The sequence below is a fragment of the Dicentrarchus labrax genome, unplaced genomic scaffold (assembly GCF_905237075.1).
Source record: "Dicentrarchus labrax unplaced genomic scaffold, dlabrax2021, whole genome shotgun sequence".
In the NCBI taxonomy this organism is placed as follows: domain Eukaryota; kingdom Metazoa; phylum Chordata; class Actinopteri; family Moronidae; genus Dicentrarchus; species Dicentrarchus labrax.
In genome coordinates, this window is record NW_026136704.1 from 30,810,741 (window position 1) to 30,827,804 (window position 17,064).

At 37.7% G+C, this 17,064-nt stretch overlaps 1 protein-coding gene across 1 annotated transcript; it reads right to left on the bottom strand.

Moving 5' to 3' along the window:
- Window positions 1–1,503: 1,503 nt before the first annotated feature.
- Window positions 1,504–13,384, bottom strand: LOC127362636 (pannexin-1). The gene is made up of 8 exons (XM_051398632.1): window positions 13,214–13,384; window positions 10,691–10,918; window positions 9,600–9,715; window positions 8,451–8,638; window positions 6,817–7,095; window positions 6,482–6,704; window positions 5,916–6,180; window positions 1,504–4,208 (listed from the first exon to the last, which is right to left on the bottom strand). The coding sequence occupies exons 2-8, from the start codon at window positions 10,869–10,871 to the stop codon at window positions 4,123–4,125; spliced, it is 1,338 nt and encodes a 445-aa protein (XP_051254592.1). The 5' UTR covers window positions 10,872–10,918; window positions 13,214–13,384; the 3' UTR covers window positions 1,504–4,122.
- Window positions 13,385–17,064: the final 3,680 nt, after the last annotated feature.

The following is a 17,064-nucleotide window of genomic DNA, read 5'->3' on the forward strand; positions in this document are numbered from 1 at the left end:
CAGGGTCGTGTGCAGAGGTTACGTAATGTATCTTGAAACAAAATACCCCTAAAATAAATCTATTAAAATTAAAATACTGGATACTGCTAATGATTATTATTATTATTATTGATTAATCTGATCATTTTCTCATTTAATTGATTAGGTGTTTGATCCATAAAATATCCTTTATATGTCCACAAATGTCTTGTTTTGTCCGAAATTTAAAGATATTTATTTTACTCTCATTAACTGAAGTGAGAGAATTTGGACATAAAAACTAAATCAAAACTATTAATCAATTATCGAACTGGTTCCTGTTGAATGTAATAGTTGACAAATAATTGATTAATTGACTTTTGTCCACAACCCAAAACTATTTACTTTATGGTCATAGAGGACTAGTGTTGCGCAGTGAGGTATTACTAGTAATAACATTACTTTCCCCAGTAACTAGTAGTGTAACTTATTACTAATACATTTCAGTAATATTACAATTACCACAAACAATAATTAGTTACAACATTACTTTTGTTGGCACTCCTTACTGATTTTAAATCCAACAATCAAATCACATCCTTGGATTTATTTTGGTAATTGTGGAGGAAACTAGCTTGGAAGATGTAAACATTAACATTACTTTGATTTTTAACAAACTAAACTGGATTTTAATTGTCTTAAGTCTGAATTTTGTTGAGAAAGGGGCCAATTTTGTGGGAGCAGAATAGTAAAATAACTAGTAGTGTAACTAATTACTGTAGGCAGGGAAGAATAAGTAAAGTAATAAAATTACTTTTGAAAATAATAATAAACTATTTATTTTGAGTAACGATCACTGTAAACTGTAGAGGACTAAAGAATTCAGAAAATATTCACATTTAAGAAGCTGAAAAACAATCAATCAATCTTAAAATGTGTCTTGATCCAAGTTGTTTGTATTTTGCCTGCACTTGTATCTATATTATAAATAGGAGCCCCTTCCACCGTCTTCCTGTGGAAAACAAAACAAATGATCACATCATCTGCAGGTACCGTGGAAGGCCCGGCCCACCTTGGCGCCCGGCCTGCACAACCAGATTGTTGTATTCAGCCACCGCCTTCTCTGCTTGCAGGACTCTGACCTGCAGGACTCTGACCTGCACCCCTTTCTGCCTCAGAGAGTCCAGAGTGGAGGAGGGAAACTGGGAGAGGAGCATGTTTACATACTGTAGTTACCGCGGCATCTGATATTTATGTTGATTATGTTTGCTCGCTGTCCTGTTGTTCTTCCATCTTATGTTAAGTGTTAGAGGACCACAGTGGAAAGAAGCTTGCTGGCTTTATGTTTTTCATCCTTGATGATTTTTATTTTATTCATGTTATATATTTCTGTGTGTAATCTGTTACAGTGTTATATGTGCTGTTTTTAATACATCTTGATCAAATACTTTAATATCTTCTTCCTCCCGCATAAAGACCCACCCGACAGTAAAACTATAAACCTTTACCCCACATACAATAATCAGACATCATCAAACTCAGTGGTAATGTTTACTACATTTATTTTTGGGAAATAATTAACAACAACATATCAAAAACATGATAAATGGCAGTTTTAAGCATCAAAATGTCAGTTGAGAAATTTAAAAAACACTAGAAACGTTTGTTCTTATCACAACAAGACAACAAGCTGTTTGTTTTCCAAACTTTACGTTGATAAAAGTTCCTCATTGCACAGAAATGGGGCACCAATAACATTTAGTCATCACATGCACAGCAGCAGAAAACTTCACACAACACTAAAGTAGAGTACAGAGATTTTACCACAGCAGTTCCATGACAATAAATTCAAATGTTCAACTCAGTGCATTACACATACAGGCAGTGGCAGGTCTGAAGTAAACACTGATAATCAATAATGTAGTGAGATGATTTTATCCCTGAGATTCCCAAGCAAGCATAGCACGTTTAATTCCAGGCGGAGACATCCAAACATCTGAAAAAACCTTTATACAAACTATAAATTACTGACATTTTGGAGAAATTATGCATTTATTAAACATTAAGCAGTGAACGCCTTGTACCGTTTTTGTTGAAAAATAGACAGATGTCATAAAAAAAAGGTCCAGTGTGTAAGATTCAGGATTATAATATCCATAGGTATGTTTCCATTGGTGTACAATCACCTGACAATAAGAATCGTGGTTTTGTTACCTTAATAATGGCTATAGAGAGGCTCTTCCCAGTTTCCTGGCCAGTGTATGTTTCTCCTCCTTGGAAGGGGAGGTAATCTGTAATTCCTACACACTGGTCCTTTAAATCAGTGGTTCTCAACCTTTTTTCAGTGATGTAACCCCTGTGAAATATTTTTTCAGCCAAGTACCCCCTCACCAGCGCAAAGCATTTTTGGTTGAAAAAAAAAACTTAAAAAACAGAGCACTGTGCCATCAGTGTCTGATTTATTAAACTTTGGAGCTGATAAACACATACAAAATTCAAACATTTGAACGAAAAACTATTTCAAACATTTTAAATGTTAATTATCCATGACTAAATTTATTGCAAATACTTAATAATATAAAATTCATTTTATGAACTTAAATAATTATTTTTAAAGGATTTTTGCATGGATGCTACTTTTTAAAATATATGTATATTTTAAAGTCTCACATACCCTCTGGAGTGCCTTCACGTGCCCCCAGGGTTACGCGTACCCCCATTTGAGAACCACTGCTTTAAATGAACGACTGTTGTACTGAACTGTTGGCTGCAACCTGATGTGTAAAACCTATAAATGAACACATGAAAGAACTCTCCAGTCCACATGAATGAGACACATCCAGGTCTTACGGGCGAATGCCAAAACAATTTAGGAATTCACATATTTTCTGTATAATCCCATCAATGGCTGCAACAACTGAGAACCCTCCACTGAAAAAGACCAGAGTTTAACACCTAAAACTGTGCTGTGACATCTTTGACCAATAGGTTAATGTTTTAGCTGCCCTGTCAAATCACTTCCTAGACTAAAAAAACAAGAGAATAATGAAGAATTAACTCCTCATTGAGTAGTATTCGCCTTTACAACCTTGAAGTTGTCTTGAAATGTGATTGACAATCTCATAAAAGTTACATTCTCCCACAATGACAGTGCAAATAAAAACCTCTCCTCCTCTTTAAAGCTCACTTTTATAAGAATAACTTTTTGTCATTATGGCTGAAATGTTCACTATCAGGTTCCTCTGGCTCGATCTAAAGCTCCTAATGGCATTTGAAGAATCCACGGGGCTGACTCAACAATCAACAGTCTTTCTCTGCTCTGATTGGTTGTTTTCGTTCATTTACCCGGTGGATTCTTGCATTCAGAGGAACCAGAGGAACCAGATTTTTCTCTCATGTACTTCTGTCAGGATAAAGTGAAAGTTTCAGCAAAAATGTCAACTAATTATTTTCATATAAATTACCTACAGCAGCTTTAATGAAAACCACAGCTGCAATTTTGACAATTTCATCCTCTAATTTAAATTTAAAGTTGAAGCGGTCGTAATCTACGGTGGATGCTTTTTAAATGAGGGGTGGACTAAAAGAAAACCTGTTAAGCTCTAACCTCCCGCGGCACCCAAACCTTAAATATCCCACTGGTTTAGGCAGTAAACAACTTCTTGTACTGCAACAACACCTACTGCATACTCTGTACTGCTTTTACTTTAAATAGTCACAGATAATCAATCATGACTGATAATGGCATAAAGATGTAAATATGTATCACATGCCGACACTCACAACTTTTCTTTAGGTAGTCTAATGACATAATTTCCCAGAAGTCACTGGGCAGAACCTAAATTTAGATTCGACTTTAATGGTTCAACCAATTCAATCATTTACTGAAATCTGTACCAGCAGGACTTTTACTCTACAGACACCTTCCAGTGATATAATTCAAAGTACGGCATCAACAACCTTTAATTTGTGAATCCCACGTCGATGCAGAGAAGTTTGAACTTTGATGACACCCGCGATGGTGCTACACCTTTTATCCCTCCATCAGGACAGGAAGGTCATGAGTTGTGGGTGTAGTGAAGTTATCCCCCCCCCCACACACACACACACACACACACACAATAACTGCTCTGTCCAGGTCTCCATAGGCGTGCCAGGAGCCAATCACATTGCCCGCTGCCGGACAGTCCCTCCTTCGCTATTTTTACCTTCTGTCGTGTCGCTGTTTCCTGGCAGCAAGGGAGTGAGCTCTGAAAATAAATACAACATTTTACATGTTACTGAATTATTATTGGGGTTTTTTTCTTTTAGATTTGACAGGATTTTTGTCTATTTAATAAAGTCTTCATATCCAATCAATGATCAAACTAGGATCACTATATCAATCAATCAAAATTGCCAAAACAATTTCTTCCCTTGTGATAAAAAATGTGATAATAATAGTATAGTCCTCCTTTTGCTGGGGACCCCCTACAACCCACTCAGTGACCCCTAACTACTGCACCAAGTCAATTCAAGTATATTTTAAGGTTGTCAAAAGTATTGATACTTCTCCAATAGCAAGTGTTTAAAATGATACAATACTATTATTCGATTGTATCGAAAGTACAGAAGCTATAAAAAAAAAAACAGATTTACAATCAGACTTTCAACCCAAGACTGCACAGATGAAACAATGGGGAAGAAAATCCACTGATCTTCTTTATGTCACTGAGACTTTTCTGTATCGTAATCTACGGTGGATGCTTTTTAAATGAGGGGTGGACTAAAAGAAAACCTGTTAAGCTCTAACCTCCCGTGGCACCCAAACCTTAAATATCCCACTGGTTTAGGCAGTAAACAACTTCTTGTACTGCAACAACACCTACTGCATACTCTGTACTGCTTTTACTTTAAATAGTCACAGATAATCAAACATGACTGATAATGGCATAAAGATGTAAATATGTATCACATGCCGACACTCACAACTTTTCTTTAGGTAGTCTGATGACATAATTTCCCAGAAGTAACTGGGCAGAACCTAAATTTAGATTTGACTATTACTATTATTCGATTGTATCGAAAGTACAAGGGGAACAGCTAGTCTGGCTCTGTCCACTGGCGACAACATCCACCTACCAGCCTGTGTAAAGGATATTTCATTGTATTTAGGATATTAGATAATGCCCATTCTCAGAGTAAAAACAAGAAGTAAATCAGAAAGTGAAACTCAAATGCATTCTCAGCAACTCCAGCCCACAGCAGGTTTTGTGGGCTTGAGTTAATTGTCACTATCGCTCTTTGGTGGCCTACAAACCTCGACCTCTAACTCTCTGTTTCCTGTCATTGCTCATACTTCCTTCCATATTTCATTAAAACAACAAGGTCAAATAATACTGACACACAAGTGTATATTATACTTTTCTAAATTATTTTAAAATAGTTTTTCACTAGAAACATCTGGGGGGGCTAAACTGAACCCTATGGTAGTCCAACTTTGGCCTGCGGGCCCCACTTTGGGCAGCCCTGCTTAAGATAAGATAAGATAAGATAAGATAAGATAAGATAAGATAAGATGTTCCTTTATTGATCCCCCGTAGCAGAAATCAAAGTTAGGCACAGCAGCACAGAGGAATGTAGAGCAAACAGCAAGTACTATAATAAAATAAAATATAAGACATAAATATAATAGAAATCTGGAATATAACAAGTATATACAATATAGTTAAAACTTTATACTTTATAAAAAACTAAAGGTGGTTAAACTGAATGTAGATGATCACTCTGCGCTGAGAAGGATGTGGATGAGTGTCCATTTGTATGTTTGTGTCCTGTCTCATTCTCAGAGAAACTTAAATTACTTTATATAATGTGTAAAAGGATAATACATAAAGACAGAACAATGCTAAACTATAGTAATGAATTTCCTAATTTAAATTTTAAACAGAATATAGTGAGTCCCTCTCTCTACTCACCTTTCATCTCGGTCTCCATCTTGCTGCCGTTATCAGCTGCTGAGTTTGGACGGTTGCAGCTGTTATTTGCTCCAGCGTTGGTCACCGTGGGGCTGCCGGCCGAGTCAGCTGCATTCGTTTTTACTTGATCTTGTTTCCCTGCGGCACCGGCAAGTTTATTCCCGTCAACACTGTCCATCTTCACCAGACAGAGAGTCTGCAGCAGACCTATGGCGTCAAAGTTTTCTCCGGAGCAGTCGCCTCGTTTCCTCAACCACTCCAACACCTAACATCAGAAATAAAAACATATAATCTGGTTTAGTTTCTAAATGTACATTGTTATTGTGCTTTAATCACTTTTATGGTTTATCAACTCAGCAGTAAAATAAACTAGAGACAGAAAAATATCTGTTAGAAATCAGTCCCTCGTTCCCACATTCACTACTCCCTCTATAACTCTGTCATACTGCACTGCATCAAGGACACTACTTATTGTGACGACACTTTATAGAGCAGCAGTTTCACACTCAAACAAACTGGAGAACAGTAAATATAGTTCATGTAGTAAGAGTGGCACACAAACACACCTTGATGTATTTGTAGGACTTCAGTTCGCTGACGTTCTCCTCCAGGAAGAGCAGATACAGAGAGAGATCATCCCATTTGCCGGCGGGGGAGGGCAGGACACCCACGGTGGGCAGTGATTGGTAGGTTTCCAGGAAGTGGGCGTATCCATGGCACAAGAGGGGACGGAGGCTGGCGTAGATCACCACAGGAACCAGTGAGATGAACACGACCAAGTTCACAAGGCTGGAAACAGTAAAACAAACAGACTGACCCTCCCAACCTATACTGGATGAACTGCACATTAAGCTCAGTCAGTTTCTATCATAACCAAACGGTGTGCTGCACAGACAAATACCTCAGCAGAGAGAAGACTCCCACAGCGATGAGCTTGCACTGCACCTTGTCGGGGACGCTCGGGTCGGAGGCGAGCAGGCCGACACGCAGCGAGCAGCCAAACTCGTCTGTGACAGAGGCCAGGCGGAGGTAGTAGCCCAAGTAGACGCAGGCACACACCAGGGTGATCAGAGTGAGGCCGCGACACAGCAGGTAGTAAAACAGCAGCACCCGCGAGCAACGCTTAGTCATCAGAAACTTCTCCACCAGCGGGTAATTGAAACAGCCCTCGGTCGGGTCGCTGGACGAGAGAATACAGGAGCAGAGAAAGAAAGAACAGTGAATTCATTGATGAGATAAAGAACTATGGCAACATCAAAGTGATCACCTGGTATTCAGTAGGAATACAGTAGGAAAAAGCTTTATATATATGTGTGTGTGTGTGTGTGTATATATATATATATATATACACACACACACACACACACACACACACACACATATATACACAGGAAGTGCAAGTGCAAGATAAAAGAAAATGGGTTCAAATAAAACCAGTCGAAATTGAAAGTAAAGGAGATCAGAAGAGGTGTTCTCATATAGGGCAAATAAAAAAAAAAATTATCTACATGTATCATCTTCTTCAGAAGTCCCTGTAAATCATTAACACATTTATCACCTTGTCTTAAAGTCTAACTTCGGTTCCCTCTTGCAGTGTGATTTTGAATGCTAAAATGTGAGATTAATAATTTTGTTATTCTAATCAGTTCAATCCATTTTGCATGTGACATAAATAAATATAATAATAAATCAAATGTTCAGGTAGAACTCTCCTACTACTGGTGTGATCTGTGTCATTACGGGCAGAGATCCAATTATTACAAATCTGTGATGGATTTATTTGTTCGATTTTATGTCTACACTTACTAGTGCAGGATTAGGTCAACCTTTTTCACAGCAGCCATTTTGACATTAAAGCAGTAGGATAAACACAGGTGTTACCAATGATACTAATTGATAATGTCATTGGTAACATTTTTAATTACTATTTGATGTGAATTATTTTATTGTCCCAGGAAGTGTAAATGTCACTGTGTCTTTAAGTTTAATGAAGCGTGATTAGTGCCCTCCAAAGTATCTTATTACAGAATAATTTATTATTTTTTTTTTTTTTTTTTTTTTTTTTTTTGTTTTTTTTGTTTTTTTTTGTACCCCTCCTCCCCCCCCCCCCCCCCCCCCTTCAAAAAAAAAAAGATTTTGTTGTTTGAAAAATGTTAAAAAAAAAAAAAAATATTTTTTATTAAAAAGGGGTGGTGTGTTTTTTTTTTCAAAAAAAAAAAAATAAATTTTTAAATTTATTTTTTTTTATTTTTTTTTTTTCTAAAAAAAAATTAAAAATTCACATTTTTTTTTTTTATATGCTGGTGGGGGTAAGGGTAGTGCTGTTTTTTTTAAAACACAAAATAATAATAATAATAATAATAATAATAATAATAATAATAGACTAAAGCTATTCAGGCTGTGCCAACTGTTTCCATTAAATACGCAGGATGTTTTAAGAGGTATGAGAGTGCACCTCTCAACAGGTTGGAGTGAGCCCTGAGTTGATTTAGAGATAACTCTTTTTCTGTGTTGATGTCAGGGGTCCTGCTGTACCTGTCAGAGGTGGGCAGTCCTGAGGTGGCCATGCGTTTGGCCAGAGTGACAGCACGGTTGTAACACCGGTCCAACTCCTCCATGATGAAGCTGAGGTCCGACTGCATGAGGGGCGCCGCAGAAAATCTCCAGAACAACGCGGGGGTGTACATCATCACCGCCACCAGCAACAAAATGTAGGGAAAGAACTGGAGAGAGGAGACAGGACAGGGGTGTTCAACAACAGACACTATCTATAGTAAAGATATTTAGTATGGAATAGGGGTGCGTTCCAATACCCATACTACCATACCATTTAGTACTCCAGAAAAATATTCAGCATGTCCCAGTACATAGTATGTCAATATGTCAAATACACCCGGATGTCCGACTGCATCTGGTCACATTTGGTAGCGGACCAGCCCTTATAATAGTGCAGTAGTAATTGTATTTTAGACGTAGCAATGTAGTTGTGTCTGATAAATAAAAACAGAGACGCTTCATATAGCAAATAGTATCAACTCTGCTATTCTCTCATTCAATAAAATGTGACATGCGGAGTGTAACTTGAATCCTACAGATGTTTGTGTGGCAGCAACACTAAAGAAGTGTCACTAAAGAACATTTTAATGTGCTATGTGCCCCACTGCTAGTGACACTACAGTGATCAATATAAAAAGGTAAAGAGACACACACCCATTGATATTCTCAACCACACCCTACAAACACAAACAAAAGCTGCCTGTGGATGATTGACATTTCACCTTCTACTTTTAATTAAATACACCATACAAGGAAATCACACAACATACAGAGAAAAACTCACATTTTAATGATTTAACACACTGACTCCTTACTCTGTAAAGAATCCTGTAAAGACTTAAATTTTCCTGTTAAATGTTTTGTAAATTCTTAAGAAAATTACTGTCAGACGTTTTCCTAACGTTTAGTTATACCTATATTAAGACTGCCTGATATGATGACTCATTAAAACACTGTCTGTTCCAACAGTAGCAAAGTCTGAGCACGTCTTATTGTAGAAGGTGTGTTACAAAGCATTTTCCCATTTGGTATGTGTGTGGGCAAGTTTCAGTCATCAACTAATGTCTAATTACGTATTTGAATATTGTAACCCTGTGCGTGTGTGTGCGTGTGTGTGTGTGTGTGTACCTTGTGCAGCCACAGAGGTAGAGTGTGTGTATGTACGGCTGCCCAGCAGTATGAGTCCACATAGGCCGCCTGCCTCCAGGAGAAGTTAGAAGGCGCAAAACAGCTGATCTGAGCACCTGAGAGAAACAGAGAGACAGAAAGTGAAAGAGGGAAAAATTAAACCGATTTTTAACATTTTAAAGACCAGATCAGCCAGTTGACTGGTTCGCACTGACGCTGCTCTGATGGCAGGATTATAATCAGTTTGAAGCTTTTAAGGTTATGTAAGGTCAGGTTGTTCACAATAAGAGCAGCTTTTATTATTCCTCATTCCTGTAATAAGTCTAGACAAGGTTCCCACTCAGAGTAAAATGTGTGCTGTGTTCTGTCATGGTCTACAAATCCTGTTCTCCAGATTTAAGAAAACATTCATGAAAAAATCTCTTTGTCTTCCTGACATTGTGTCACTGTAATTAAAGGACAAGTGTTACAGAAACATTTCAGTACACAGGCACAACCTTACGTTTACTGCTACCTCCTCTTACTGTTGTTTATTTATTTCTTGGTCTTGTTTCAACGTTTCATAGATAGACATCTGGCATTTTAAGATAATCATCATCAGTTGATGTCTGCGCTCATGAGACTGTGACACTTTTTTCCTAAAAAGCAAATCTAATCCAAAAACCTGGCTATCGTTATATATTATGTATATATATACATTATTATTAATAATGTGTAGCTTCTGACATACTGAACCCGGCTCTCCCTTAAATAACAGTTACATTCTACAGCATAACAGTTTATATTTCTGTTTCATTAATTGATAAAAACAACATGTTACTGGCTGAGATAACCCTCTATATTAAACTGTAATGTGCATCCAATAATGAAATTAGACACACAAATCAAGATTTTCCTGGATATTCAACTTTTTCATGTGTTGTCCATGAATATTGGTCAGCTGTTTTCCAGGTTCTCCAGGACGCGAGGGACTAGATCTGAACTAGACCTGTTTTGGTCTTGGAAGAGACTCTGTGGTCTTGACTCCCGCCCTGGCTCCCGCCCTGACTCCCGCCCTGACTCCCGCCCTGACTCCATCTCCTCCGACTCACCAACTGAAACTTCTTGAGCGAAGGCCAGAGAGATGAGGAGCAGCGGCAGGCCCACTGCCACACATGTCACTATCTTGTCCACAGCCAGCTCAGTTCGGACGCTGCGGTATCGAGCCTGGCTCTGGTCCTTCAGCAGAAAGTCGCTGAACACGTACTCTGTAGCCACGTGGGCGATGGCCATCTCACCGCTCTTCTGCTACCTGCAGCACATAAAGAACAACTCCCGACCTGTGGACGCAGAAATCAAGAGAGACTTTTAGATTCATTCGACATTATTACACTCCGCACTGTCTGAAGGGCCTTTTGCCTTTTTGCCAGGCAAATTTAATTTGTGAATGCAAAGCAAGGTGTCAGGTGAACAGCGTGTGGCAACTTGCCAAAGAGGCGGGTAAAGTACAGGAGACAATAGACCTTTTTCACAGCAGTCTCTCTGATGTGAAATAGTAGAGTAAATTAAGGCTTTATGGTTCTGTTCCACTCAGGTCAAACAGAGTCAGTCTGCTGCTATTGTGCATGTTGGCTGCTACACTAAATGGAACTGGAGCCTTAATTAGTATTATTGGTAACACCTGTGTTTACCCGACCATTTCATGTCAAAAAGGCTGCTGTGAAAAAGTTCTACACAGACAAAGTTTACCGGTCTGGTGGCTGGTTTTTTCAGCAACTTGCTTACAGCAACTTTACAGTTAATCCAGCCTGAACGAGGCATTACTTTGTTAGTATGAGATTAAGAGTACAGTCTTAATCTTGTGTTTATAGACTTAAATCAACATGTTATAATATAAATTCAATGATGGGAAATCTTTTTGTTATTGGTTCCATCTCTCACGTTTCACCAATAACAATATTTCCTTATTTAACGTTTCTCTTCTGTATTATCACTCTAGCTTCAAAACATGGTTCCTGAAAACACAATACTTGTGACCTTTAACATTTGATTTTTCCCCATTTACAATACGTGTATTGCTTGATACGCAACCAAAAACTGTGAACAACTGATAGGTGGTGTAACTTCTCACCAGGTATGTTTGCATTGATATAATATTCCTGAAACTCTGGTTGAGTCTGTTTATATAATCTAATTCGATTCCTAGCTTCTTACTTGCATCCTATTCCTAAAACGTCAAGCTGCAATGGCCAATAGTGCTTAAATGTTTCCCAATGTAACCTCAGCTCAAAGCCTAAAGATCACTAATGTGTGTCTGGTGTTTTTTCCTAAGTATATTTTCCACATTAAAACCCTTAAACGTAATCTAGTCGTTCCCTCTCTCTGTCTCCTCCTCCAGTGGTTTTCAAACTGTGGTCATTCAAGGTCCGTCGTCTGACGTGCATGCTGGTTAGATTTGTGTCTGACCAAATGCCGACTTGCTCCGACGTCATGCGCTTGTGGTCAACGGTAACCTCAAGAGATCGAGACGGCCCCAGCTTTTAGAGCCGGACGCCATAGTTGCTCTCCACCGACTGCAAGACCCAGGGCATGATGGGAAACGCTGATTGGCTCTTAGTTTCAATCACAAACACCACGTTTTCCTAATTTTCTGTGTGATTTTAATATTTAACTCCAGACTGTAGCTGTTTCTAGTCTCATGTCGTGCAGTGAAATCTGTTAACAAACACATCCTGTGTGGTTGATAATAGTAATAAAGTTTATCTACGTATCAAAACGTGGTCTGCAAACTACAGGCAGCCTAAAGATGATCCAACGGGACGTAAACATTTGGTGGCTTCCTGTGTATTGTCAGAAGGCTGCTGTCACCGCCTCCTGCTGCTCGTCCACTTTAAACTCTTAAAGAGTCTATTGACCTTCAAACTATTTGTGATGTCACAAATCATGCTCGCAGGCCCCGCCTCTTAAAAATCAGATCAGCACAGAGAAACTTTCCAGGCTCAGCAGATAAATGTGAAAACATCCTTCTAGTGTTAAACTCTGCACAGACATCATTCTGCACAGTGAAGATCAAACATCGGACTGTACGAACAAGAAGAAAACTGACTTCTGGCTGGAGGGGAACTTTAAGTAATCTTTAATGTTTTTTCCTGATGGTTGTTTGCCTAATGTTGTGGTCACCAACCAGTCATCCCCACTTCTGGCTCGTGTGCCTCTAGGAATTCCTAGATGGTTGAACATGTGCTTATTTATAAAAACCAAGGCTGAAAACAACTCGTGACTCTTCCCACCACACCAACAGGCTCCTTTGTGCAGCTGTTGTTGGATGTTTGCAGTCAGATAGAAGCATTTTCTTCACTTAATACTATATATTCATTATATTTTTTATATTATTTAGACTTTAGAGGTTAGTTTAACTTGTGACTGATCAGAAAACAAAGAATAATATAAGAAGAAGAAACAAAAATAGACTTTACCATCACTTTTAATTAACATTAACTTCACTTTAACGCTGTTCACCAGTTAAACACAGACCGGTTGTTTCCAGGGGGAAACCGAAAGTGTCGCCTTTAAGATAATAGTCACGTTAGTTAATTACAATTTCTAATAAAACTGGATAATGAACTTGAACTTACCTTCCGGTCTTTCTCCTGCTACAATGAAAGTGTCATGGCTGCGTTTACACAGCTTCGGCTGTAAACAGGTAACTTTTAGGTGTTTTCCAGACCCGGCGCTGAATGATGTGGCAGAGCAGACATTCAACAGATGAAACAACAAACACAGCTTTCGATTCTTCTTCCTGTAAGAGAGAAAACTCCTTCCGCCTGTCTTTAAAAACAGATGCCTTCAGGTGCAAAGCGACAGCTCGGATTTTACAGCATCGGTGCCGCCTTCAAATGCAGCTCGTGAGTGTGTACTTTTCGCCTAATTACCTCTTTAAAACGATGTTGTCATAACCTAATCCAAGTATCACAGTATTAAAGTAACTTGATTACTTCCCGTTACCTTTAGATTTTACAACAAATACGCAAAAAAGACAAGAGAAGAGAAATATTGATGAGAAGCATTGATATAAGACAACAGAACAATAAAACCTGATAAGATTATTTTATTAAGAAGAATTCACGTATTTTAAAATTGTAATCCAGCTAATAATCCCCATATTGTAATCTAAATGTAACTGTAATCTGATCAGGTCTCTTTCTCTGTAACTAATGGATTACAGTGACCTTTATTTTGTATCCTGATTACAGTTAGAGTAGATGTAATCTGTCACTCCCCAAGTCTGCACATAGACGGTTAATTCATTTAGTTTTAGACTAATTACTAAACATGATGCTGAAATGCAGAAAATCAGGAAAACTGAAGAAAGCAACATCAGTTTATTGTCAGCTGTAAAAAATAAAAAAAAACAGGCCTCTTGAGATTAAAACCACATCAATGACGAGCACATTGTGTTCTCGACTTCCAGTGTTTAAAGTACAACCTTATTAAGTTATTCTTTCTTTACTTTCTTTATCCTTTGATTCCCATTAGCTGAGTCCACTCACAACAAAACATACGTACATAATAAAACATATATAACATATATAACACATATAAAAAGTCTCAGTGAGACCATACAAAGACAATCAAAGACTTATTCAAGGTTTTTTACTTTATTTTGTAATTATACAACACAGGATTGCACTGTAACTGCATCGTTACACACATAGATGATGTACAAACAGATATTCAAATATTCAGATATTTAAATTAGAATAGAATATAAACAATAAAATAGGACAAACTATAGAAAAGTAGCAGTAAAGGAAGAAACAAAAAATAAACACAATGTAAAAATGCAAAGAAAAGTATTATATTTAGTATATATACTATATATATTTTCCTTAAAGTTTAGCTTTTTAATGTTGAATAATGTTGAATTTAAAATAACGATTTCATAAGAATACTGTCTATGTAGATAGATAGATAGATAGATAGATAGATAGATAGATAGATAGATAGATAGATAGATAGATAGATAGATAGATAAAAATAAAATGTATCCGAACTGAGATAAATATGTGTGTGTATATATATTTAACAACCTAAGACAGAATCCCTCGTTACTGCTCACAAACTCAGATTTCTTCATTTTAAGGGATCATTAAGCTAAAAGGTTGCGAACCGATGTTCTAAGGAAATATAGTTCTATAAAGAGCTCCTGAGGCCTTTCTCATTTCCCAGTTTGTACATCCTCGTCTCCTCTCCTCCTCGCCTCCTCTCCTCGTGTCACAGAGGAGAGAAATGAGAAAGGCCTCTGTTCTACTGCTAGTGCCTTGGTGGTTTATATATATATATATATATATATATATTACATATCAGGGCTTATTGTTTGAGTGATGGTTTATCAATCAGTCCCGGCTGTACTGTGTTCACTACTTTTCCTCCCACTTCAGCTCCAAAGGCTGAGCTTGTAACTGGTGTTGGTGAGCAGTAAAACCAATTAACTTAAGAAGAAACTGTGTCAACTAACGTCTGTTTTGTCTCCCTGTGGCAAATATGTCAGTTACAGCAGCGGCTGTGGGCAAGTCAGCACAAGTGGCTCAGCCGTGCTTAAAACGGGCTTTCCACTCCTGTGAGAGGCTGGTTGAGTGTAGGCATGGGTTTTCAGCCACAGCAGGACAATCCTTTGATACAACTGTCAGCTCATGACTTCAGTTGACACCATTAATGTGTTGGAATTTAATTCATCAGTCTCCTTCGCATAAATTCAACGTTCAGATGTTGGAAATCAGTAGAAATCCACCATTGGGCAGCTAAAGACACATAAATAAAGCTGGTTTATCTGTGAAGTCGAAATCCTGATGTGATAATGTTGACAACTCTCAACCCTCGATTGAATTGATTCATCTTAGAGTAAACAGCTGGCCTGTGGGATTTACTGGAGAGCACTGGGGGGACTTCTTTCTCTCATTGTGATTTATTTCCAACAGTCCCTAAAGGCAGCATCCTCCTGGGCAGCGTGACTATCTGCGCAGCATGCAGCGGCTCCGGAGCTCAGAAGAGACTCATTATTGATACTTTCTCTCTTTAAACTGTGTCTATAAACAAAAAAAAATCATGATACAATAAAACATCAGTTTGGATCCGTCGTTCACACCAACGTTAGACTGTGGGAGACTGGTGAAGAGGGATCTCAGGATGTTCAGTGTCGTAGTTTATTGTGGAAACACTGGACGAATAAAAACCAAAACCATTTTGAAATGTTTTTGATGGTCTATCGCACTGAATTCTGGGCATTTCTCGCTCTGCCCTCCCTGGTCCTCCCAACTTCTCGCAGCTGCGTCAAGTTGCTGTAAAATGTGCGCAATGAAACCGGAGGAGGAAGGTTTGTTAGTATAAAATAAAAGCATAACAAAAAGACACGTAAACGTTATACTGTTAAACATTAAATACACGTTTTATATGTATTTTTCCTTTTATTAAAACATGGGTATTTGTCATTGTTCTGTTGATAAATTATATTAAATTGACAAAGACTACTAGTTTGTTTTGTAGGAACGCAATATTGTTTCAGTTAGTGTTTGGCCCCTAATGTCTAGTTTTAATTAAAAAAGATAGACTTTATTGATCCCACATTGGGGGAACTCACTTACTGCAGCAGCTCCAGATACAGCACAACAGATAAAAACAAATACACATTAAATAAAAAATAAAATGAAACAGAAAAGTGGAATAAGACTTGTATGTTCACTATAAACAGGTGTTTATATACAGATGTGATTGATATGGAACATTTCACCAGTCACAATAGGAGGTAGTGGCATGGTGTAAAAGATAAAAGATAATATAAATAAATGGCCTACAGCAGTATAGATTAAAGGGAAATTTAGGCTTTAGACACGACTATACAGTTACAAAGGCCCCTATCTGCAGCCAGTGTTTGGTTTGTCCCTTCTGGGCTACTGTAGCAACATGGCGATTCAACATGGCGGACTCCATGGAAGCAACCTGTAGATGAAAACACAGTGATTCCTAAATTCAGGTGATTATACACAAGTGAATACATCCCTATGAATAGTAGCTATATTCCATTTCTGCCAATAGATCCTCTTCAAGGTTACACGCTGGAGCTTTAACTACCACAACATTGTTGTTGTGTTGAACCTTTGGAAGCTCATTTTCTAATGTGATGAAAGAAATGTGACTTAGTATCTCAAAAATAATGAGAAACTTTCAAATTATTTTGACTTAGTACTTCTTTTGTATTATTTCGAGTTACTTTGTCATTATTTTGATATATTTATGTCATTATTTTGAGATACTTTGTCATTATCTTGAGATACTAAGTCATTATTTTGAGTTACTAAGTCATTATTTTAAGTTACTATGTCATTATTTTGAGTTACTAAGTCATTATTTTGTGTTACTTTGTCATTATTTCGAGTTACTTTGTCATTATTTTGAGTTACTTTGTCATTATTTTAAGTTACTATGTCAT